Below are 24,851 nucleotides of genomic sequence, written 5' to 3'. Positions count from 1 at the left end.
ATCTAGTAGCCCAATCTTCAAACTGTTTGAAATTATGGATTCTACCAGCCCAAATCAAAACTGCCACACAAAAATGCGCTGAAGTCCCTTCGATCTCACACGAGGCCTTTTCTGGTAACCTCAGACAATCACGCCGTATTCACATCTCACAGGCGCCTTACGTTTGCAAATGCATTTAAAAAGTCAGGACCGTATTTAAGCACTTAGGTACGTAATAATTCCGAGCCTGGTACTACTACTACTACTGTGCGTAAGAATCAAAACCCCTGGAAGTAGTTTTCGAGACGTCGGCGTCGCGACAATAACGCCCCTCGTAGTTTCATATGGTGTTAATCTTTTACTCAATACATCTGTTGTCGAGGTTGTTTGACAATCTTTGTCATATCATCAATCATCGTTTTATAATGCCATTAACAGATGCCTCCGAAATGTGATTTCCTTACCCAGGTTGAAATTGGACTTACATTAAATAAATTCACAACAAAATGATATTTAATAAACAAAACCCAATACATACAAAATTACAGTCGTCATAAAGGGGGTAATGAACGAGAAATGCGTACTTAACTACTAAGCAAAACGGTCTTAATAACAAGACCACTTCTGCAATTGATAAAACCATTTAAAAATGCTAAAAACAAGGCCCTATTGCGTCGGCGAAAAGCTGGTAGGATTTAATATTCGACAATGCATCTCGCGAATAAGTGGCACGGTGTACGCAACGCACTCGTCCCAGCCCGGCGAGCGCCACGCGCTTTCTCTCGTCTCCTTTCTTGCGTTCAAATTCTTATAACCTGCAAAACGTCGTCGGCTTAAAAAGTGAAAGGACCGGCGTCGAAAATACTTACACCAAATGTGATGGACGTTGTACAGTCGGCCGATCTGCGAGAAGAAGCCGGCGTAGGCCTCGGCGTTGTTCTGGCGGTAGTTAATGGCGCGCGCCCAGTTGTTGCCCCACTCGATCATCGTGCCCGGCTTGAGCGCGTACGAGCGTATCTCGTAGATGTGATTGCCGGGTCGCGGAACTATCGCCGGCCAGTAACTGAACGCGAGCAAATACTGAAGGTGCCGGGAACGAACCAGCTTGTTTTCGTCATTTATGAGCTTTTTGAAGTCCTACAATTCGAACGTATTACAGTTGAGTTTTCCAAAATTTGCACGCACGTCATCGTTACTGTCATTTTTTTTAAAATACAGAAGTGTGTTATTTTTACAAGAGAGATCAAAAACAATTGCAGCACATACAACTTATCATAAGTCCAGCCCATCCGCCATATTGGGGCTAACTTAAACAAGGCAGCATAGGAACAATAGGTGCGTTCGATTTTACGTTTCAGAGTATTCGCGAATGAGATTAACACTAGAGGCGCTGATGTAACCCCTTATTCCTATCCTACCTAAAAGGCCTTTTTCTTAAGAACTCGAGGCTAGCTTGCACACGCAATTAACTTCATTTTCTAATTACAAATGAAGATCACAATTTATCATTCAATTTCTAGCGCACTCGTACAACTCGCCGACATTCCCTTACGTTGATTATGCTTTAAAACAGCCTTACTATTCGCGGCACAGTTACACTGACCACAATTTAAACAATGTGTCGGGCTTTAATAAATTACGATTTACATTTTTCTTACTATTTGTGGAACACCTTGTGATAATCCACCCTTATGGTTAGAGGCACCACACCTTTACATCTGAAACAAATAATATGATATGCTCTGTATATAACCAATCGACCGTTTTGCGCAGATGCCGAATACTAGGGGATTTTAGTAACGAATCTAGGGGAAAAAAAGAGCGTGGCAGAAGAAAGAAGATGGCGACGGGGTCGACGAAAGGCACCACGCGTTCCCGGTTTTTATTCTTTCTTGTACTAGGTAGCTATTAATCATTGAATTTCTTGCCATAATTTGTTATTATTTACATTTTGCTATTTTGCATAAACTGCGATATCTGAATATAGCGTACTCCATGCTTTTGTTTTTGAGTACGGTTAGATGAATCGTGTTTGTTATACTGTACAGGTGGTGATTATTTTGCCATTATTTTGTTCTATTAAGTATTTATTCGTGTATTCACGAGGAGTTGATTATCCGTGCGATGTTGCTCTGTTCGATTGATTCGTATCTCTTCCGTGACGGAAGTACCTAATTCAGTTCAATCTTTCGCTGTATCTGCTGCCTACTCGTCTCGTGCGGATTGCAGTTCTTAGCATCTTAGCAATGCGAGATATTTAGGGGCCCTCTCATTAACACTTCTTCTATTTAAAATATGTTCTGCTTGCGCGATAATCGATTTTCACATGAATACTTGCTATTGGCATTCTCATATGTACCTTTCGTGTTAAATAAAATTATGTTAACTGAAGGCTGGAGTAGAGCCACGCCATTTACATGTTTCCTATGTACAGGGTGGCCAACTAAGAATGCGAGGTACTGTATCTGAGAATCCATCGTAAAGGCTTGCGGTAAAAAATTTATTACTAAAACGGCCACGAGCAAAACCTGGAAAATATTTTTAAGTTTCTGAAATGGCCGCTAGGGGGCGTAACTGCAATCTGGAATCTAAAAAAGTGATGTTTCTATGAATTCCGCTATATTAACCTAACAAAAAAATGTCCGGTCTTTGAAATTGACGATAATCTGAACAATTTTTGTTTGACAATTTTTCCTGTATGTCTAAGAATGAAGTGGTGGGGGGTATTCAAAGGTTTCCGTAAAGAACACCCTGTATCTTCGAAACGGCTGATCCGATTTCAACAAACTCAGGTTAGTTCAAAAGATCTATTCTTCAGCTACAACTATTATACTATTTGAAGTTTTGTTAGTTTCACATAACACCGCTTGAGAGCTTTTTTCGACATTCTGACAGAAATGGTTCATTTTCTCAAAAAAATTAAATGCATTGGTTCGATTTTTTTTCATGAAAAAGTGGCTAAATGATGCCTAAACAGGTTCACGAAAACAGCATCTCGATATTTTATATATATTTTTTTATATCGTGATGGCCAGCATTTCGAGCATTTACGGCGGCATTAAAAGCTTCCTTTTTTAAATCGATCCACCTTAGGGCAACAAATTATATAAGAAAAATAATTCCGGAAAAATTAGCTTAAAAAAATAAAATTTTGAGGGTATAAAATTTTCTTTGGCCTAAATTTTAGGTTAGGAACAAGATATCGAGATGCGCTTTTCGCGAGCTTGTTTAGGCATCATTTAGCTACTTTTTCATGGAAAAAAAATCAAACCAACGCATTTAATTTTTTTGAGAAAATTAACCATTTCTGTCGGAATGTCGAAAAAAGCCCTCAAGCGGCGATATGTGAAACTAACAAAACTTCAAATATTATAATATTTGTAGCTGAAGAATAACTCTTTTCAATTAACCCGAGTTTGTTAAAATCGGCTCAGTCGTTTCGAAGATACAGGGTGTTCTTTACGGAAACCTTTGAATACCCCCCACCACTTCATTTTTAGAGATACGGGAAAAATTGACAAACAAAAAAGGTTCAGATTATCGTCAACATCAAAGACCGGACATTTTTTTGTTAGGTTAATATGGCGGAATTCACAGAAAGATCACTTTTTTAGATTCCAGATTGCAGTTACGCCCCCTAGCGGCCATTGCAGAAACTTAAAAACATTCTCCAGGTTTTTCTCGTGGTCGTTTTAGTAATAAATTTTTTTACCGCAAGCCTCTACGATGGACAGGTTCCCAGATACAGTACCTCACATCCTTATTTGGCCACCCTGTACATGCAATTTATTATTTTACGAGTTGTGTTAGCTCAATTGATCGTACATGTATTTTGATGTGTTTTTGCACTGAATTAATTTATCAGGTTTTCCACTGCATTTATGATGTCTTGTCTATTTTGTTTTTATGAACTTGTTTAATTGCATTTGATTTGATTATCTGATTTTTATCATACAATTTGCGATGTTTTATTTATGTGTATTTTCTCTTGCATTTTATTGCTGTAGGTGATTTATTTCATGTATTTGTGTGGCCTATGCCGGGTTTTTGTCCCATAGAAGGTTTCCCTGGTATGGTCTTGTTGTGTGCGTAATATATTTATTTGTTCTTGTCATTCCTTACGCACAAAAGTTCTGTCTTTTATTTCATTCCCTTGCGGATTATATCTCACGTCCCAACACATACAAGAACCAATTACACAACGTAGGAGTTCATTCGTGCCACCCATATCGACCCGACTGCCATCCAAATTCAAAAATGCCGCGGAACGTCCATCGTTTCGAGTTGAAAGGTAGGTGGCTCTACTCGTAGTTTTTTCCCAGAGTTGCCAACGGTAAGACAACATTTTCAGTGTCGGCTTGATAGACCCCTAGGACCATTACAGCCTAATCGCACAAAGTGAACATAACATCCTTCAATGTGAATATGCTTACCGTGAGTAGCGCAATTACACTGTTCACAAATTAAATGTTTAAGAAGGTTATGTGTGGGTTAATAGGTGACGCTTTAAGCGAACCCTTAATTGTAGTGTAATTACACTGATAATCGAATCATTTATTCAAACTAGGTACCTACTTCTTGTTGTGTAATAGCACTGTTCACAATTAAAGACTTTGGAAACGTTACGAGTTAGACGAGGATTCTTGTAACTTGCACTGATCACATTTAAAATTCTTGAAAATGGCGGTCTCATCCCAACAATAGTAATTACAATGTGCTGCCACCAGAGGGCTCATTGTCAATCTGAATCGCGAATAACAAAGCATACGGTCACATGATCACTGGAGTAAATTAATAACTGTACAATAAACGAATGACATGAAGCGGATGGGGCGTTAATCTAACCTCTAAATTTTGTACATTTTGGGTGGTTAATACTAAATCATGGGAATCATTGCAGGTGCAAAGGATGTCCAAATTAACCTAATGAAACAAATCGCAAACCAAAATGGTCAATGGAAAAAGACACAAAAGCTGATTTTTAGTTTAAAATAGACGACCACGTAAATGTTAAAATTTAAACCAATTGAAGCGTATTTATAATCACAATTGAGCAACTTTTCGTATATTCACTTTAAACTCACCAAACTATATCTGTATATAGAACCGAATGTACAAACTCTATTCGAAAGTGTAGTAACTTAGCCCCAATATGGCCGCCAGAACCAAGGTCCAATCAAAAACGAGATACTCATTTGTCACCACAGTTATAAATTGAGTCACTGTAACAGCAGCTTTAACTTGTTTGAGCATCACAGAAACACCTATCCTATCCTACACAGCCTGGAGGCACTTCTAGGCCTAGGGCATACAGATATTGCAGGAGACATAAGAGGCAGATGATCTTGTAAAAACTTTACCTAGAATTTATCCCTTTTTTCATCACTATGTAATTTAAAAATAATAAAATGTTAACCGAAATCAATCTGGAACACCCTGTATATACATACAATTTGAACGATGACGTGTACGCGCAAACTTACGAAAATTCAAGTACAGCCTAACATCATACTTCGTCGTGTGCGAACAATTCGTTTGCGTTATCGATCGCCTCGAAACCGCCCGTGTACTTCCACAGGTGCAGGGCCTGATCCTGGTCGCCGACGCTCACGGTCCACGAGGCGCTCAACTCCAGCTTATCGGACAGCTGCGACTGTGCCTTTGTCCAATCGACCTTCCTTTTTCTACAAACAGACATTCGCTAACAGCCCCCCTCGCACCCCCGAACCGCTTACATGTTCGCTATGTACTCGTCGCGGGAGTCGGCACGAAAGTTGTGCGTTTGCAGTCCGTAGATGACTTCCTTGTCGCTTAGCATGCGACTGTGCGATTCTTTCGTCGGCTCGATTTTTCTCACCAGCAACTTCGACAGCCACGAATCCTTCGAGTCGTTCTGCTGGCGAGTCGTCGAGAATATCCTACATTTGTTTATATAATTCAATTGTTTGCGTAATCGCGGCCAGATGAGATTCCTTAAATTTAGCGATAATTACCTGGCATTTTGTGCGATTTTTAAATTTAAATGTCGCCAGCTACCAGCCATTATTGAATAATCGCAATTTAGAGCTATATTTAGTGCTCAAATGGTCAAAGTTTATTTTTATTTTTGCATTAGAACTAGAAGAGGTTATCCTTATCACAATATCTACTAATCGTGTAGTGCAAATTGCGAACAGTAGATGTCGCACTATCTTGGAAAGATTCTTGTGTACGAGGTCCATCCATTGACGCAGCAAGAATTTGAGCATTCCGAATAAACAAACCACTCCACCTTTCAGAGAGATGAGGGGCAAATAATGGAGGGAAGGGAAAAGGTTCGAGAAGGTTGGATGAGGAGGATAAGATGAATGGAAAGAAAAAAGGAAGGGAAATGGGAAAGGTAAGGTTGGGTGGTAGGAATACTATATGGAAAGAATGTGGAAGGATAGGAGATGGAAAGAAGATCATGAGATCAGGAATTAGAATACAGCCATCCGTAGGAAGAAGAATGGATGAACGCATGATTACAATGTAAGAAAATATAAAGTAGTAACGTCTAAATTTTATTTGTAAACATCCTATATTAGGTGTTGTAAAATTCCTCCGTTAGATGTCGCCTGTTGTCATTCCCATCATATGTCTCCATTCTTCGAAATGAAATCCCTTCTTATTTCCCCACTTGTTTTGTATCGCTCCTCGTCCCTATAAATGCATGAGGAGTTTGTAATTCAAAAGGACAGCTTCTATTATTATACTCCCAGCCGATTCTGCCGCGCAGCCCTCGCTGTGTAAAATGCGCCGGCTCCCACTTGACCGCCGAGTGTGTCAAACCAAGGGAGGAAAAAGCACCCATTGCGGAGGAGAACATTCCGCAAACAACAAAAGGGTGCGTGAAATTTCCGCGTCTTCCTTCAAGGTCTCACAGCCGCAACCGAGCCCGCCTAAGGGACGCATCCAAACCGCCGAAACTCGTCCCGATACCAGCTACGCGACGGCAACAAAGGATACGGCTCCGGAAGTACCCACCACCGCCAGCATCCCTACTGTCAGTCAGGCAGCGAACCCGGACGGCAAGTATCCAGTCGATTTTTAACCTCCTGGTCAAATTCGACGAATGTCAAGTCTTCTTCGGAACAGTTAGTGGATCATCCTCCAGCACGGTCAAGCAATCCTTAATCTGTACAGCCAGCCCCAGCGCAGAGGAAGGGAATGGGAAGAAAAGAAACACAAAATGGTACAAGTAGAAAGGAAAAAGGAACTGAAATAGTGAAGAGAAGCTTAAAAGGTGTGGCGAGACGGGAGTGGCATGGGAAGGAGAAGGGTGAAAAGAGTCAGGGTGGCAAAGAAAACAAAAGAAAGGTGGCAGGTGAAATGGACTAAAAAGGAGAGAGGAAAAAAGAAGAGAAATGAGGAAGGAAAAAGGCAATAGGTGAGGTAGGAAGGAAATGGAAAATGTCAAACAATGGCAAAGGAAAAAGAAAATGAACCGGAAGGGAACGGGGGCAAAGAATTAGAATTCAGAAGATGAATCTTAGTAAGCTGAACAACCATAGAGATAATTGAAAAAAATGTGCTGTGATGACGTCCCTCTACGGTTACTTATTACATAAGAAAGAAATTGTACTGTGATAAAAATACGAGACGCTCTATACAACAGTCTTGATAAGCCTTCTGCCCAGATGCCGAAGAATTTTGCGGATATCCTTGAAATAAGAGACTCTTCTAGGATGTTTCGTGATTTTTTCTAGAAACTTTCCGTTTGCTGTGTAAGTAAATTGAAGAGTGTTTAATGGCAGTTCCAATATCGATGCCGAAACGATTATTGTGTTACAACTTGTATAAAGTGATAAATAATAATTAACTGTAACAATATTATTTTATTAAGTATTTATTTGTGTATTCATATGTTGAATTGTATGAATGTGAGGCGCATATACGAGTATATAGCGCCTAAATACTGTTCTGTAGTATATATTTTCGCAAAGTATATTAGAGGAGAAAATTTGTTGTTGTAAGCCATGGGCGCATAATAATAATTATTATTTGCACCTGACTTTAAGTGAAACATACTGAAAGGTTCCACCCTGTATATACAACTTACGACGATACATACATTTTTGAGAGTTGGCAACCATGCAACTTCTAGGTGGGAAAAAAGCTGCCTGCGCCACCTAAGAACCACAAACGGGAGTTACGTTTGGCATCTTGTCTTGAATGGCGGTAGTGAACGCGTCGCTCCATAAATGTTTGTTGTTATTTTGTGTTATTTAATGCAGGTAGTAATTTTTGCATTTCTTTATATCGTATTTGTGTTTTGTATGCCACATTTTATATTTTTTGTGGATTGTTTTTGAAATTTACTTGGTTTAACCGCAATGCAGAATGACATGTTTAATACCGTTATCCTTTTGTTTGTAATCGTTTACGTTTTTGGTGTAATGTTTGCTTAATTTATGTTTATTGATGTTGATTACTTGGTCTTGTCCTTGAAGTTACATTCATATAAGTTTTCATTTTATTTTAATACTTATGTGGAAATTGCTGATTCGTTTGATGTATGTACTGACTTGTTGTATGTTACTAACAATTTTCTCCGTGAATGAAGCAGTCTCGGGAAGGTGGAAAAAGAAACTGTAGTCTATATTTATGTGTTAGGGCACCTAATTCCGTGCACTGTCTTCGACATCCAACTGTAGGTTCGAAACCCCGAAACCAGGGGCGGACTACCCATCTTGCAGGAGCGAGATTACGCTAATCAAAGCTCTTAAGTTTAGAATCTATGTGTGATTAATGAGTGGCGATTCAATAATTTCCACATATTTTGTTTTTAGTCAAATTTGCCTACAAGGCCATGTAGTTTTCCATCTTGCTTTCAACAAAAGGACTTTATTGCACCAAAGATGAGTCACATCCTGTACTTTTAACCCTTTCTCAGAATCTTGGTACCTGCTTCTACCTGACCCATTGTCCCCAAAAACTTGCTTTTAACCTTGAGTGTAACCATCCTTGTGTATATGCATTTACTATCTTTGTTAACTACTGCTTAAACTTTTACAAAATATTTTGTTAATTAACTTTTGGACTGTTTTAATCAAACTGCAAGGTTTTTCTTACGTCGTACTCTTTTTATCCTTGGCAGTGACTTTTGCGAGAGTACGACACCTTTTGGCTTTGTTTGTTTTGTTTATATTAATGTACATCAACTAAATTTCCGGGTTTTCACACATTAAACAAACTTCTCACAATTTCAGTGTTTTATTTAAAATTCCTTCCCTACTGTGCTTCAGGTCAAAGCGTTGTCTACAACTAACGTAAGGAGGCCCTGCCTTAGATGTTTTATCACGTGCCACTTTTCAAATTTAAGCGCGGGTACTTGTTTAGTTTTAGAGGGAATAGTCATTCGGGTGGCCATTTTTTAAAACGGTGCCGGGTTTATTTTATTTCCGTGTTCTTGTAGTGTGAAGTTAGCGTAGAACCTGGGGGTTAAGTACACTACAATACTAAAGTGGGAAAATAACAGTACATTGTTATTAGTACTATTACACAAAAGTTGAGGAGGAATTAATTGTTGCAATAGTGGGCGCATAATTGGAGCCTAATTACCGAGACTTGTGTCTATAAAGCGCGCTCTATAACTGCACAAGACAGATGCGTAGAATGAACTGTCGCAATACTGACAAAATGTGAGCGCATAATCTGCGCTTAATTATCATTAAAAGCATTTATTTTCGCGCGCAGAATTTTTTAAGACGCACAATTGGTAAATAGATACTTATAGATAAATAATAGATTGTACTATGGGTTACAAACTCCTTGAGATTGTGTTTCTGCTTCGTGTTTCGGAGACACAGTTTCCTTGGTGGCTTCGCCGCCTCGCCTGGCCCTGTGAAAAACTTTCGGCACTACTTTGCCTATAAAAGGTCTCTAAAAGCGTAGAAACTTTTTCTAAAGGTTTTACTTATATTTATTAAAAAGTTTTAAGAGTTTCCAAGGAATCCCAAGAGCCCCCATGAAGTCTCCACTCCCCTCCATTTAAAAGTTTCAACATTTTTGAATCGCCTTTGGAAGTAATTGGGAGTTCTTAAGAGCATTCCAAAGTCCTTAATATGATTTAAGAGAGCTTAAGACCCAATTGGTGAGCCCTTAGGAGAGTTGTGGGCGCTTAAGGATCTAACAGTTTCCAAAAGTACTTTTTTAGTGTCCGAATCTTGAAAAACCTTCATTTCCGAGCTCTATATGGGTCTTTAAAAAGCATTTCTAACAATCTCCAAGAAATCTCAAAAGAGAGTCTAAAGTCTTCTTAGATTTAAGTAAAAGTCTGCCATTGGACCTCCAAAAAGTCTTCATGAAGCGCTCAGTTCTTCTAGAGGTTTTGGAATAAGCCTCTAATGGTCTTACGGGCTCATTCAAAGAGTCTCTAGAAATCTTTCCAAGAATTAGTCTCCAAAATGAGTTTCCTTATTGAAGGTTCCACGGTCTTGCACACTATCAATTTAATCTGTTATCTTTATAAGAGCATTGTTTTCAAAAATGGATGGCGTAGAGTGGACGATTCTCTAATCACCACACGCTAACTGTGCTTTACTGATATGGGGTTTAACAAACATCCTCCTCCTTCATTTCTGGTGACCTTATGGACGTTGTGAATAAAAATTGCACTCTGCATTAACCAAAACGGTTCAATTGAGCATCAAAGCATGCTCTGGTTATGAAAAAATCAATTGCGCTTTCATTGATCCATTTTGAACTTTCTGTGCGTTTTTACCAATGAAATTAGTGTTCGCAAGTGATTTTTTTTGCCAAAAAGTAACGTCTCCGAATCTTGCAGCACCCAAATCAAATGATATCTCGCATTATTCTTCTCTGTCTAGCAGTTTGCTTGGTCCAAATCGTTCTGGCTAAGGGTAAGTCTCGACATATGCGATTTTGGTTTTTTTCGTTACGTTACATCTTATTTCCAGAATGCGGACAGAATGAGGAGTGGGTCGAGCACATGGGATGCGAACCGTTCTGTGGTAAACCCAAAGAGGGACCCTACTTCTTCTGTGCGCACAATAGTTTATGGGGTTGCAGATGTAAAAATGGATTTGTACGCAATCTCGCTGACAAACAATGTATAACAGAGGAGAAATGTCCGCCGAAAAAAGCATGAAATTCACATTGAATTTGTTGGTGTAGTTGTGCAGACTCCTTTCAAAAATAAATTTGTTAGATTAGGTTTTTTAACAAATCACCTTCCTTCAAGAGCTCCCCAATGGCCCCCTGAATGGCTTAGTGAATCGCTTCTCATGCCGCACATAAATTCTAAACCGAAGAGTTTTTGTGTTAGTGGAGTCTCGCCCCTGGGAAGGTAACATATGGGCCCTCGTGCGAGAATCCCTCAGTCTATAAATGACATTCGAGATCAGAATGACCAAAATTAGAGTCAGAACAATATGGTAGTCCCTTCACGGAATACACGGTTATAGTCGAATCGTACAGGCAACATCACACCGATAATAATACCTACCTACTACTACGAGAATAAATAAATTCCTAATAAAACAATATGAAAGCATAACTACCCGTACCGGCCTTGCTGAAGGAGATTCTCTCTCGTTCTCCGGACCAATTGAGTGGTTCTGGTCTTGGCCAAAGTAAAATGGGTTCTTGTCTCAGCTTAGTTTGATTCTTGTCTTGGCTAAAGTAAAATGGGTTTCTCTCATAGCTAATGTGAGATTTGCCCGGCGTGGGATTTCGACCCGCTTGTATCTCGCTCACGAGAAAAACTAAACGCAAATATGACCTCGACTGGTGTGCCCTAACAACCAATAGAGCACCCGCGTTTCCGTCAGGTGCTTGGGATTAAACGAAACCTTTACGTTTCAAGAGATCGCGGCAACCGCGCCCGCTTTCCATAATACGTTTCTTTTGTTATCACTGGACATACTTTCGTTCTAGTTAGCTATGAAGCGGTACATGTCGAAATTTCCCTATGTTGACCAAAAGACTCAACTCAAAACTAAATTTTTGAAAACGGTCCACCCTAACTCTCTATTCTATGGATACTTCAAATGGTTATTACAGAGAATTTAGAAGGGAAGGGATTAGGATCATAAATAGCATCAAATTTTCCTAGTATATATTTCGCTTTCGTACTGCAACTTACACCACACTCCCTTGCACATATTAATTAATCGAGTATCGAGCACAAAGTGCCCCTTCGCATTTACATACACATTATATATGATTTTCTTGGCCAACCTAAATTGGCCACGCTGAATTAGACTTAAGCTCAGGTACAATTTACACCTGGCCACGATACTTGGATCGTCGAGCCGTAACGCGAGCTTCATTTGATTCAACGAAATTTTACCAGCCATCGTCGCGCAGCTCGCAAAGTAGTCACCTAGGGCAGAGAACGCGCCGCCCAACGTCGACAACCACGATAACGTGTGATCGAGCTCGCAACGTTCGCGAACTAGGTACTCCAGCCTGTGATTCCTGCAATGTAACGTTTACAAATTGAACGGCGAGAACGTGAACTTACCACTTGTAATCGACGATCTCTCTTGCGGCCGGTACAAGTACGATTTGTAAATACGTCCCATGATGGTGGCTTGTAAACTGTTGCCTGTAAAAAGGTGCATGGTGTAGTTCTTTGAGGAGGTAGTGTGTGAAAACCCCGTCCAGGAAAATAACCGTTTTTGTTTCTGAATGATTTTCGAGGGAGCATCTCCTACAGCTGCTGGAGCCAACTAAAAAGCTGTCGTAAAGACTGCCGCTGTTAGAAATTTGTATGCAAACTAAATTATTTAACATACTTTTTGAGGTTATTAAATGTCAAAATGGCACCTTTATTAAAATCCCGTAAGAAATCGTCACAAGCGACACAGCCAGGTCGTAAAGGTTTCGAAAGGATCTCCAAGAGACCTTTAACCGGGTTAAATCATTACAACTTTTTTAATACTCTCTTGCCGTCCAAGATCCAACACTGCAATGACTGTATTTAGAATGTAGATCAAATGGTTTTCAGTTCTAATGGGTCACCCGGTATATAGTGTAGAAAGAGAATTGTAGTTCAAACGTTCAAGTGTAGTTCAATTGTGAGCTACTATTGAGGTTAAGTTTTCAATTTGTGATGGAATCAGGTAAATATTTAATTTATTTAATAACTAATTAATTAACCTTGTAGAATCTTCGAAACGTAATACTGCCAAAGACGACAAGAAGTCCTACCTTCTGAACTTCTTAAAGGAGAGCTTACCGAGCCGAACTCGAACTGAAATTAGCACTCTTAGCGATTGCAATTTTGCCTTTACCACAAGCGCCCCAAAAAAAGAGAAGACAGTACGAAAAAAGAAACAGTTCATCACGCGAAAGGAACGTAAGAAATTAAACATTCTCAAGTTGCCGAAGCAGGACTGGAATTATAAAGAGCTGGGCGTGATGAGAGACCTTTGGAAGCAGTACATGCGAAACAACTTAGCCCTGTATCCCAAGATACCCACCTGGGAGGACTCGAACTGGAACAATTTCAATATCACTTTGGCCAAGTCCGAATTTATCGGTGCCGAGCTGACCGTCGTGCGATCGAAGAACGTGAACCAGGTTGGGATGCGCGGTATAGTCGTTTTGGAAACGAAAGCGACCTATCAAATAGTCACCCCGAAAAATGAATTGAAAAGTGAGTATCCTGGACAGGTCGTCCATTTTCACTCTCCCTCTTTCTTGCAGTTCTCATAAAAAAGTCTTCGGTATTTAGCTTAGTTTTAGACGATATGAAATTTACAATCTTTGGGAAGTATACTGTAGTGAGGCCTAGTGAAAGGAGTATTAAGAAGGTTAAAACTCTGTTACTGCCAGATTTGTAGTTGTTGTAATAATTATATGTGTTCTATTAGTCCAATTCATTTCGAGTGCCAGAAATTTCATGGAGGCCAGGGGAACTGTGCTTGTTTTTTTTTTTAACAAAAATTATTTCGGACCTTTACTAAAAGGACCATCTTCCCTTTGTAAGGTGTAATCCCTAGCCCACAGGCTTCTGGCTTTATGCTAGAGATTGTGGTGTAAGTTGTAAGAGCATTAAATATCTTGAGGATGATAGAATAGGGAGTGTGGCCAGGAGGTATGGAATATAATGTTCATTTATCATCTTAATCCTTCATAAAATATATTACGTTCACAATCGCGAGCGAGGGAAACCTTCTTCGGGACAAAAACCCCGACATAGCCCACACAAATAAATCAACCACGGTAAAAAAATGCACAAATAAAGCATCTCAAATTGTACACCATTCAAATCAGGCACCTAATCGAATCAAATGCAGTTAGACAAATAATAATCACTTATTGTACAGTACAACCATAACACACATGACGGTATCTAAAACAAAAGCTTGAAGTACGCCACGTTTCAATTTCAGTATTTTATGCGAAATGTAAATAATAACAAATTGTGCCATGAAATTCAATTCAAATAGTTATAGTACAAGAAAGAATAAATAAATGTTACTTCGTTGGATAAATTCCCTGTTCTTCGGCAGCTGCGCAGAACTGTCAACGCAAAAGATTTCCTGGTTATTGTATACACAGAGCGTTTCGTATTTTTTCTATACTGCCATTCTTTTAAATGTGAGGTGTGTTGCCTAACCTTCACCACACCCCTCCTATAAAATATGTCGGAACAATTAAATCACAGTAAATAATCATTAAAACATTTTGGGTCACGATGAAGCGCCGTGGGGTCTGAGGGGTGTGAAATAATCGATTAAAAAAGTGTCACTGTGACGACCGTGCTGCGCGCTGCCTGCAGTGTCCTTTTCGAAGGCACATCACAGTAGATAACACATGGCCTCGCTCTACAGTCCATGACCGGAAGACCTGCCTCCGAACCCAGCTGAGAGACATCGCAGCACGTCAATGATATCCCACACGTCGCGTACCGCCAAATTTAAACTGTCTGCAGTTATTTTGAATCACCCGTTATATGGAAGGACTTTTTTATCAGATCGACATTTGTGCCCCTGTCTAAGTACGCCACTGGTTTTAGTTCAGATGACCTTAAATTCGGAATGGAATTAAAGACCCTGATAAAAAACACTAGCATGCGGAAATTTTTTGATTAATCATCGTAAATCCCCCATTATTGCTAATAATAGATAATTATCTTTCACAACGAAGTATCTCTTATCTGTGATTTTTAAAATTTAAACGCCCTGCATCATTCAACCTACTCCACGAATCAAAAATGGACGCAGGTTCGTACTTTCAGATTTCCATTTTTTTCTCCTTGTAACTTTGTACCAGTTCTCAGCAGGGAGCTCTTGGAAAAATACCGTACGTCGTTCAACTCCGACCCCAAGAACATCCTCGCCCAGAATGTGTGCACGAAGTACGATCCTTTTGAAGTGTGTCTGTCGCGAAGGCGGCTGCAGGAATCGCAGCACGTTTTCACTTACAAGGTGAGAGAGAGTGCTTATGTTGTCGTCTCCGCTGACGGCGACTCAATTTCAGATCGAAACCGAAGGCAAGCCGATAACCAATCAGAAAAGCTCGGGCCGCTGCTGGCTCTTCGCCGCGCTGAACGTCATGCGGGTGCCCTTCATGAAGGCGTTCAATCTCGACGAGTTCGAGTTCTCGCAGGGCCACCTGTTCTTTTGGGACAAGATCGAGCGGTGCAATTTCTTTTTGAACACGTTCGCCGCCGCCGTCAGACGAAAGGAACAGATCGAGGGCAGGTTGATCACGTTTCTGCTGAAGGTACGGTCAGGGCTTGTCGTTTCGATTGTAACTGTCACTTGTAGGATTTGATCGGCGACGGCGGTCAGTGGGATATGCTCGCTAACGTTATTAATAAATACGGGGTGATGCCTAAGTGTAAGTTTCCGGAGTCTTTCAGTTGCGATTCCAGCCTGAAAATGAATCAGATACTTCGAAGTAAGGTAAGCATCGAGGTTATTATTATTATTCATGTGCAGGTTAAGGCATTGTTCACCTCAACTAATTTTGAAAGGATCTGATGAATCCCCCAGGAGGCTTAGGTTCAATTCCCGGCGTGGGAAAGTATTTTTTGCACAAAAAAATTCTTATACCACCATTGATATTATAGTTGTCCTTGTTCCACCTAAGTGCTGCCACATCGTGTCGAATTGTGGTACTATTTGAGTATTCAATTGGTTTGTGTCTGCTCTAATTTAAATTTTAACCTCCTCCATAGCTCTTGTGCATATATACAGGGTGGAAATTCTGTTTGGAACACTAAATATATTTTCAAAACTCAAATTTTTGCAAATAAGTTTTTTATGGTAAGTATCAACAATTATATAAGTTTGCTACCAATCTGATTTGTCGTCACTGACTGAGATGGTACCTGAATATATGAATTACTGTGTATATAACAATTTGCAACCAATTACAGTGGACAAGTATGTTTTTCATTTTGTAATTTAAATTTAAACGAAGTTAGGCGCGCGATTCTGTTTAGGTTTGGCGGGTAAATTGTCTAATTTGCCTTTCTCTAACCAATCATTTATATTGTTAGGTCACACAGACGGCTGTTGATGCGACCTGAAAACGTCTGTGCCTAGGGAACGTCGCCCATACGATACAATACAATTGTTGCACGTAACGTATTAGAATATGCGTTCAAATGGTGAAGTGATTTAGATTAGATTTGTGTCAGTAGGAATTGATTATATTGTTTAAGTATAACGTTTGCATCATGTCGATGATGTATTGTCTGCATTTGACAATATTTATTGATTTGAAGATATAATTCAGGTGGCGTATCGATTTTTATTTTGATGGAATATTTAATATTGGCGATTTATCTAAGGACAACACTACAAGTTTTGACTTCACCAATAGGTATATTTCTTCCATACATAAAGAAGGGTTTGTCGTTTCGATTGTAACTGTCATTGGTAGGATTTAGTCGGCGACGGCGGTCAGTGGGATATGCTCGCTAACGTTATTAATAAATACGGGGTGATGCCTAAGTGTAAGTTTCCGGAGTCTTTCAGTTGCGATTCCAGCCTGAAAATGAATCAGATACTTCGAAGTAAGGTAAGGATCGAGGTTATTATTATTATTCATGTGCAGGTTAAGGCGTTGTTCACCTCAACTAATTTTGAAAGGATCTAATGAATCCCCCAGGAGGCTCACGTTCAATTCCCGGCGTGGGAAATTATTTTTTGCACAAAAAAATTCTTATACCACCATTCATATTATAGTTGTTTCTTGTTCCACCTAAGTGCTGCCACATCGTGTCGAATTGTGGTACTATTTGAGTATTCAATTGGTTTGTGTCTGCTCTAATTTAAATTTTAACCTCCTCCATAGCTCTTGTGCATATATACAGGGTGGAAATTGTGTTTGGAACACTACATATATATTTTCAAAACTCAAATTTTTGCAAATAAGTTTTTTATGGTAAGTATCAATAATTATATAAGTTTGCTACCAATCTGGTTTGTCGTCACTGACTGAGATACCTGAATATATGAATTACTGTGTATATAACAGTTTGCAACCAATTACAGTGGATAAGTATGTTTTTCATTTTGTAATTTAAATTTAAACGAAGTTAGGCGCGCGATTCTGTTTAGGTTTGGCGGGTAAATTGTCTAATTTGCCTTTCTCTAACCAATCATTTATATTGTTAGGTCACACAGACGGCTGTTGATGCGACCTGAAAACGTCTGCGCCTAGGGAACGTCGCCCATACGATACAATACAATTGTTGCACGTAACGTATTAGAATATTCGTTCAAATGGTGAAGTGATTTAGATTAGATTTTTGTCGGTAGGAATTGATTATATTGTTTAAGTATAACGTTTGCATCATGCCGATGATGTATTGCCTGCATTTGACAATTATTTATTGATTTGAAGATATAATTCAGGTGGCGTATCGATTTTTATTTTGATGGAATATTTAATATTGGCGATTTATCTAAGGACAACACTACAAGTTTTGACTTCACCAATAGGTATATTTCTTCCATACGTCCCTCCTTCGACAATCCGCTCTTGAGATATAAAGAATTATATCCGATTACGATAAGGGGTCGAGGAGGAAGACTATGGTTGGTAGAAATTAATTCCTTTTGTTGAGACTTGTCATTAGAGTACCATGAAGGATCAAACCAGTTCCGCCGCCTCCCCTATTTTGATAATAATTATAATAAATAATAATAATAATAATATATTAGATTAAAAGGAGACACACCAATTAATCAAGTCAGTCATAGAGCTTGCAATGAGTAACATATTCTTCTAGTGAATACGGGGTACAATCAATGAGCAAACGTCTCACAGCTTTTTTAAATAAATGATACGATGTAATCGTTTTGATGTTAGAGGGTAAAACATTGAATAAAGTAGTACCTTTATATAGAACACCTTTTTGATATAAGGCACTACTATGTTTTTGAACCTTAAGTAAACAGTTTCGTAAAGGGTATTTATGATTTGCAACGTCTGTTGTAAAGTAGCATCGATTACAGTAAGGGTAAGAAAGAAGGGCTGTAGTTGGTAGAAAACAGTTCTTTTTGTTGAGACCTTTAATTAGAGAACAGCTACATGATCCAGATTAAAAAAATATTGGATGTTTTTTCGTCACCAGGCGGAGAAGGGGGAGGGTGCCCGGTGGATATCTGGTATCAGGTGGATGTCACTAACGACGGAAACTATGGGATACAGAAAACTATCAGAGGATCGCCCGACTCTACTTTTGGCCAGGGATGTACAAAGATAGCTTATATCCGGAAATGCGGAGACTGCAAGGTCTCCAATAGAAAGCCAGAAGGACGGTTTCAGACCCCGGTAATGTTGTTTGAAGTCTTCGCCATGGATTTTTTTGGACTTCTAGCACAGATAGCCGAAGAATATCGATTGACGTTCATTATAGAAACCACCGCGGGCGCCAAGTACTCATTAATGAAGTGGACGAAGGAATAGAGATCTGAAGACACAATTATTCATCTTGCTTGAAAAACGATCATCGTCACTGACTATTTGAGAAGAGAGTGAGAACTTGGCGGTGGAAATCATTTCAAATTATTTGCTTGATTTATCGCCTTTGTAATTTACTCAATTTAGATAAGATGCTGGTTAAGTTTGCGCTATTTAAAAAAGGTTACATCTGGTCGTTTGCGATAAGGAGTTTTTATCGGACGAAATTTAATCAACGCACGTGTCGGCCGCCATGCCACGCTCATATTTTATTTAAAGATACTAAATATAGAAAGTAAAGTCACTAAATATAGAAAGTACCGCAATCCATTGGGCTCGTGTGTTAGAGAGAGAACGCATGATTTTTGCCCAAAAATGGCGGAAGTTGTAACTTTAATGTTAGGGATTGTTCCACCTGTTTGGAGATATCTGTATATATTTTTATAAAACATGACAGTAATATGAAGTTAGGTTATAAAAAATGACAGCTATTCAGATTTTGTCAATTTATTTAAGTTGGCAGCAAATTTGCCCAAAAATGGCGGATGATTGCGGTACTTTCTATATCTAGTGACTTTAATAGAAAGTACCGCAATCCATTGGGCTCGTGTGTTAGAGAGAGAACGCATGATTTTTGCCCAAAAATGGCGGAAGTTACCAGATCCTAGTAACTTTAATGTTAGGGATTGTTCCACCTGTTTGGAGATATCTGTATATATTTTTATAAAACATGACAGTACTATGAAGTTAGGTTATAAAAAATGAACAGCTATTCAGATTTTATTTGTAAATTTTTTTAAGTTGGCAGCAAATTTGTCCAAAAATGGCGGATGATTGCGGTACTTTCTATATCTAGTGACTTTAATTTTATTGTGAAGTTTGCGCCATCTGGCGCCAGTAAATTGTATGATAAGGTTTGAACGTAATACAAGAATTACTTCACCTAACACGCCCCCTCCTGGACTGTCGGTGGGATAACTATAAATGAATAAACAATGTGATTTCTCCGCCTGGTTTCTGGAATATCTTTAGATCATTTAAGTTTCGGTTGTATGTCCGTAGTCAGCCCCTAGTCTCCAAAATTGTTATAGCCGTCTTAAAAATGTGTATGCATTTCAGTTACGCGAATACGCTAGGGAAATAAACGAATTAGTATGCCGTGACGGATCTGACGCTGACGTACAGTCCTTAATTCAACAGCAAATGTCCACGATATTCCGGATCGTCGGCATATGCCTGGGAATACCCGACGAAACGTTCACGTGGACGTACTACGACAAAAACAAGGCGTTTCACTCCATCGGGCCGATTACGCCGAAGGAATTCTACGACGTACACTTGCGCCCTCTGTTCGACGTAAACGAGAAGGTAAAGGCCGGCGCTGTTCGGCGGAGAATAACGACCGCTCCGTTTAGGTTTGCCTAGTCACCGATCCGCGAGAGAGCAACAAATACGGAAGGCTGTACACCGTCGACTGTCTCGGAAACATGATTGACGGCCGCAAGTGCATTTACAATAATCAACCCGTCGAGCTTTTAATCAAATTGGCGGCGGATAGCATTAGGAACGGCGAACCCGTCTGGTTCGGCTGTGAGGTTTCCAAGCGGTTCGCCGCGAAACAAGGCCTGGAGGATTTGGAAGCGTAAGGCCGATGTTACTCTATTGCTTTTCTAACTCGAAAGTCTTTAGGCAAGATTTTTCCGTCCTCTTCGGAACAGATATTCAAACCACCATGCCGAAAGCGGATCGCCTGCTTTATAGCGAGAGCGCGATGACTCACGCCATGGCGTTCACCGGCGTCGCGACAGATGTAGGTAATTACATCCTGGGTGCACGCGTAATTGTGTGGTTTTCAGGAGAGCGGCGCCGTGACGAAGTTCCGCGTCGAAAATTCGTGGGGCGACGATAGAGGCGATAAGGGCTACTTGGTGATGACGACCGAGTGGTTTAAAGAGTTCGGTTTCGAGGTCGTCGTCGATAAGAAATTCGTACCGCAGGATGTTTTAAATGTGTTCGATCAGGATCCGATTGTCCTACCAGCTTGGGATCCAATGGGAACGCTTGCTTTGTAATGATGTGAATGTTAGGTTAAGCGTTTTTGGAGCTTTTTTTACCACTTGTATATAAACAATTTATACTAATGAATTTTAGAGTGGAAGTCGGACCGGTTTAGTTCAAATTGTGTATCTGTAATATAATAAATTCTCTATCCAATTAATAAATGAGGTTATGTTCATACAATCATACCCTTGACACCTTGTGCTGCTTTAAATGACTGATGGTTCAAAAACCTTCAGGCAGCATGGCCGAATACTCTGGGACGACGATGGAAAGGTCTGTTGTCGGAAAGCATGACGATGGATCTGCTTTCTTTGGATGTCTAACTGTTTCGACCGTGCAGAGGTAAATGATGGAGTGCTAAAAATTACTTAACATTTCAAAATACAACTTTTGTTTAAGGTTACCGTACCCAGGGCCTTGGATACCTTCTGGACTGGAGGAGGTCCGACTAATGTATTGCATGTACTTTATGTAAGAGACTTCGGAATGATATTTTTCACAAATGGAAAAGGAGTGGAGTTGCTTTGAGATCTATTTTAGCTGACCATCCTTTGACTTATCAAATCTGGAACTTCCATCTGGGACCTGTCACTACCTGGAATTTTATCTGGGACTATATGGAATACACAAACAATTTCAAAAGGATATCAAGGAGCTGGAAATCCTCAAAGTAGAATTAACGACCGTACTGTAGTGTACAGGGTGGCCAACTAAGAATGCGAGCTACTGTATCTGAGAATCTATCCATCGTAGAGGCTTGCGGTAAAAAAAATTTATTACTAAAACGGCCACGAGCAAAACCTGGAAAATATTTTTAAGTTTCTGAAATGACCGCTAGGAGGCCTAACTGCAATCTGGAATCTAAAAAAGTGATGTTTCTGTGAATTCCGCTATATTAACCTAACAAAAAAATGTCCGGTCTTTGAAGACGACGATAATCTGAACCTTTTTTGTTTGACAATTTTTCCTGTATCTCTAAAAATGAAGTGGTGGGGGGTATTCAAAGGTTTCCGTAAAGAACACCCTGTATCTTCGAAACGACTGAGCCGATTTTAACAAACTTGGGTTAGTTTAAAAGAGCTATTCTTCAGCTACAAATATTATACTATTTGAAGTTTTGTTAGTTTCACATGTCACCGCTTGAGGGCCTTTTTCGACATGCCGACAGAAATGGTTAATTTTCTCAAAAAAATTAAATGCATTAGTACGATTTTTTTTCATGAAAAAGTAGCTAAATGATGCCTAAACAAACTCGCGAAAACAGCATCTCGATATCTTGAGATATATGTACTATATACAGGGTGTTACACGACCGTTCGAAAAAAAAAAATCGGGTTGTAGAGGGCATCAAAACAAGCACTTTTTCCAAATAAACCGAGGGTCCAACGTGTTTCGTTTGGGAGCCACCCCCCAAAGAGTGTTGAAATCTGCATTTCTTCTTTAATTTTTTTCTCAGCAACCATAAGAGTTACAAAGTCGGGTGGCATGTCTTTGAATAGGTTTTTGGGTATGCTCTTTCCGATTTTGCAATTTTTTTTTCAAAATTCCTACCCCTAAAGGGCGCACCCCTAAACTAGGGTGCAAAAAAATTCTGATTTCGACGAAATTTGGTATCTGGGGTTTTTTAACATGAAAATCACGAATCTGAAATTAGTTTTTGAAAATTCGAAAAAAAAAGTTCCACTGCAATTCTTGGCGGGACAACGAAAATAGAGATAATTCCACGAAATTTGTTGTGTACATACTAAACGAGTTAAGGAACAAAACAGTTTTTTAAAATAACTTTTCAAACAAAAGTTATACTCATTTGAATGTTGGTCCTTCGGGTCGCGAAGTGTCCCAAGCCTACTAGTAAGCCATAATTTCGCATGTGTTGGTTGACAATGTCGCAAAAACAAAAGATTAACGGTTTGAGTCGATATTTTGTTATTTGGAATTAATTCGGTCATTAAATGATTAAAAAATTCGATGTATCGATTAAAACACCTACCAAGGTATCTTAAAGCGCTGATCGATTGTTTATTATCTAAATAAGGTAGGGGAAATTTGTCCTTAAAAGGAGCGTGTTCTTTTGGAAGTTATTTTTCAACCTAAGATTATGAAAATTTTTGATCATAGTGAAAAAGTATCATACGGAAAGTGATTTGACTTTTTCCCCTACCTTATTTAGATAATAAATAATGGGGTGGCTCCCAAACGAAACACGTTGGACCCTCGGTTTATTTGGAAAAAGTGCTTGTTTTGATGCCCTCTACAACCCGATTTTTTTTTTCGAACGGTCGTGTAACACCCTGTATATATACTTTTTTTATATGGTGATGGCCAGCATTTACGGCGGCATTAAAAGCTTCCTTTTTTAAATCGATCTACCTTAGGGCCACTTATTATATAATAAAAATAATTCCGGAAAAATTATCTTAAAAAAATAAAATTTTGAGGGTATAAAATTTTCTTTGGCCTAAATTTTAGGTTAGGAACAAGATATCGAGATGCGGTTTTCGCGAGCTTGTTTAGGCATCATTTAGCTACTTTTTCATATAAAAAAAATCGAACCAACGCATTTAATTTTTTTGAGAAAATTAACCATTTCTGTCGGAATGTCGAAAAAAGCCCTCAAGCGGCGATATGTGAAACTAACAAAACTTCAAATATTATAATATTTGTAGCCGAAGAATAACTCTTTTCAATTAACCCGAGTTTGTTAAAATCGGCTCAGTCGTTTCGAAGATACAGGGTGTTCTTTACGGAAACCTTTGAATACCCCCCCACTACTTCATTTATAGAGATACAGGAAAAATTGTCAAACAAAAAAGGTTCAGATTAGAAATTTGAGAAACAAAGGTTTGCTTACACCTCCCTCGCACGCCACAGCTATGTATGAAAGATCTTTTACCTACAACATCAGCAAATGGTATAATTCCCTAGCTATGGACATCAAAAGCATGCCTTACAAAACATTTAGATTAGCTACCATGTCGAGGTTATTGCACGAACAATCTTCTTCTCAATGATATTTGACAATTTAATTTGAGGTTTTTTTTTTTTGCTAGATATATTATTTTTATTTTTATTTTTTCTTCTTTGTATTTTCTGTTAATGAACGGAATCACATGGGTTAGATGGAAGAGCAGAAATTGTATGTACATATGTTTCATTCCATTACTGAATCTCGCCCTTTGTACACACTTCTATGTAATGTAACCTATAGGTACTATTAAAGACATTTATTATTATTATTATTATCGTCGTCTTCAAAGACCGGACATTTTTTTGTTAGGTTAATATAGCGGAATTCATAGATAAATCACTTTTTTAGATTCCAGATTGCAGTTACGCCCCCTAGCGGCCATTTCAGAAAATATTTTCCAGGTTTTTCTCGTGGCCGTTTTAGTAATAAATTTTTTTACCGCAAGCCTCTACGGTGGACAGGTTCCCAGATACACTACCTCGCATTCTTATTTGGCCACCCTGTACTTAACCCCCAGGTTCTACGCTAACTTCACACTACAAGAACACGGCAATAAAGTCAACCAGGCAACGTTTAAAAATGGCCACCGAATGATTATTCCCTCCAAAACTAAACAAGATTCCGCTTAAATTTGAAAAGTGGCACGTGATCAAACATCTAAGGCAGAGCCCCCTTACGTTAGTTGTAGACAACGCTTTGACCTGAAGCACAGTAGGGAAAAAAACGTTAAATAAAACACTGAAATTTTGAAAGTTTGTTTAATAATGAGCGTAATTATTGATTGTGAAAACCCGGAAATTTAGTTGATGAACATTAATATAAACAAAGCAAGCAAAGCCAAAAGGTGTCGTACTCTCGCAAAAATAACTGCTAAGGGTAAAAAGAGTACGACGTAAGAAAAACCTCGCATTTTGATTAATACAGTCCA

At 39.1% G+C, this 24,851-nt stretch overlaps 5 protein-coding genes across 5 annotated transcripts in view; 3 read left to right on the top strand and 2 right to left on the bottom strand.

Annotated features, from left to right (window-relative positions):
- The window catches only part of LOC116161736 (anoctamin-4-like), a 319,822-nt gene that overhangs the window by 145,007 nt on the left and 149,964 nt on the right, over positions 1-24,851 (top strand). The gene's annotated exons all lie outside the window — the stretch shown is intronic.
- Positions 471-6,146, bottom strand: LOC116161745 (protein NipSnap). The gene is made up of 5 exons (XM_031475209.1): positions 5,973-6,146; positions 5,715-5,897; positions 5,492-5,663; positions 849-1,116; positions 471-794 (listed from the first exon to the last, which is right to left on the bottom strand). Exons 1-5 carry the CDS (start codon positions 6,020-6,022, stop codon positions 646-648), a joined length of 822 nt encoding a protein of 273 aa, XP_031331069.1. The 5' UTR covers positions 6,023-6,146; the 3' UTR covers positions 471-645.
- On the bottom strand, positions 12,063-12,895 carry LOC116161747 (uncharacterized protein F58A4.6). Its single transcript, XM_031475212.1, has 2 exons — positions 12,488-12,895; positions 12,063-12,441 (listed from the first exon to the last, which is right to left on the bottom strand). Exons 1-2 carry the CDS (start codon positions 12,757-12,759, stop codon positions 12,063-12,065), a joined length of 651 nt encoding a protein of 216 aa, XP_031331072.1. The 5' UTR covers positions 12,760-12,895.
- On the top strand, positions 12,956-13,841 carry LOC116161748 (ribonuclease P protein subunit p29). Its single transcript, XM_031475213.1, has 3 exons — positions 12,956-13,088; positions 13,133-13,624; positions 13,675-13,841. The coding sequence occupies exons 1-3, from the start codon at positions 13,079-13,081 to the stop codon at positions 13,809-13,811; spliced, it is 639 nt and encodes a 212-aa protein (XP_031331073.1). The 5' UTR covers positions 12,956-13,078; the 3' UTR covers positions 13,812-13,841.
- On the top strand, positions 14,994-21,130 carry LOC116161744 (bleomycin hydrolase). Its single transcript, XM_031475208.1, has 8 exons — positions 14,994-15,197; positions 15,247-15,401; positions 15,454-15,699; positions 15,744-15,881; positions 20,014-20,262; positions 20,310-20,536; positions 20,584-20,704; positions 20,751-21,130. Exons 1-8 carry the CDS (start codon positions 15,188-15,190, stop codon positions 20,964-20,966), a joined length of 1,362 nt encoding a protein of 453 aa, XP_031331068.1. The 5' UTR covers positions 14,994-15,187; the 3' UTR covers positions 20,967-21,130.

The sequence above is a fragment of the Photinus pyralis genome, unplaced genomic scaffold (genome assembly GCF_008802855.1).
Source record: "Photinus pyralis isolate 1611_PpyrPB1 unplaced genomic scaffold, Ppyr1.3 Ppyr1.4_LG10, whole genome shotgun sequence".
NCBI lineage: Eukaryota > Metazoa > Arthropoda > Insecta > Coleoptera > Lampyridae > Photinus > Photinus pyralis.
This window is presented reverse-complemented; position numbering and strand designations above follow the sequence as displayed.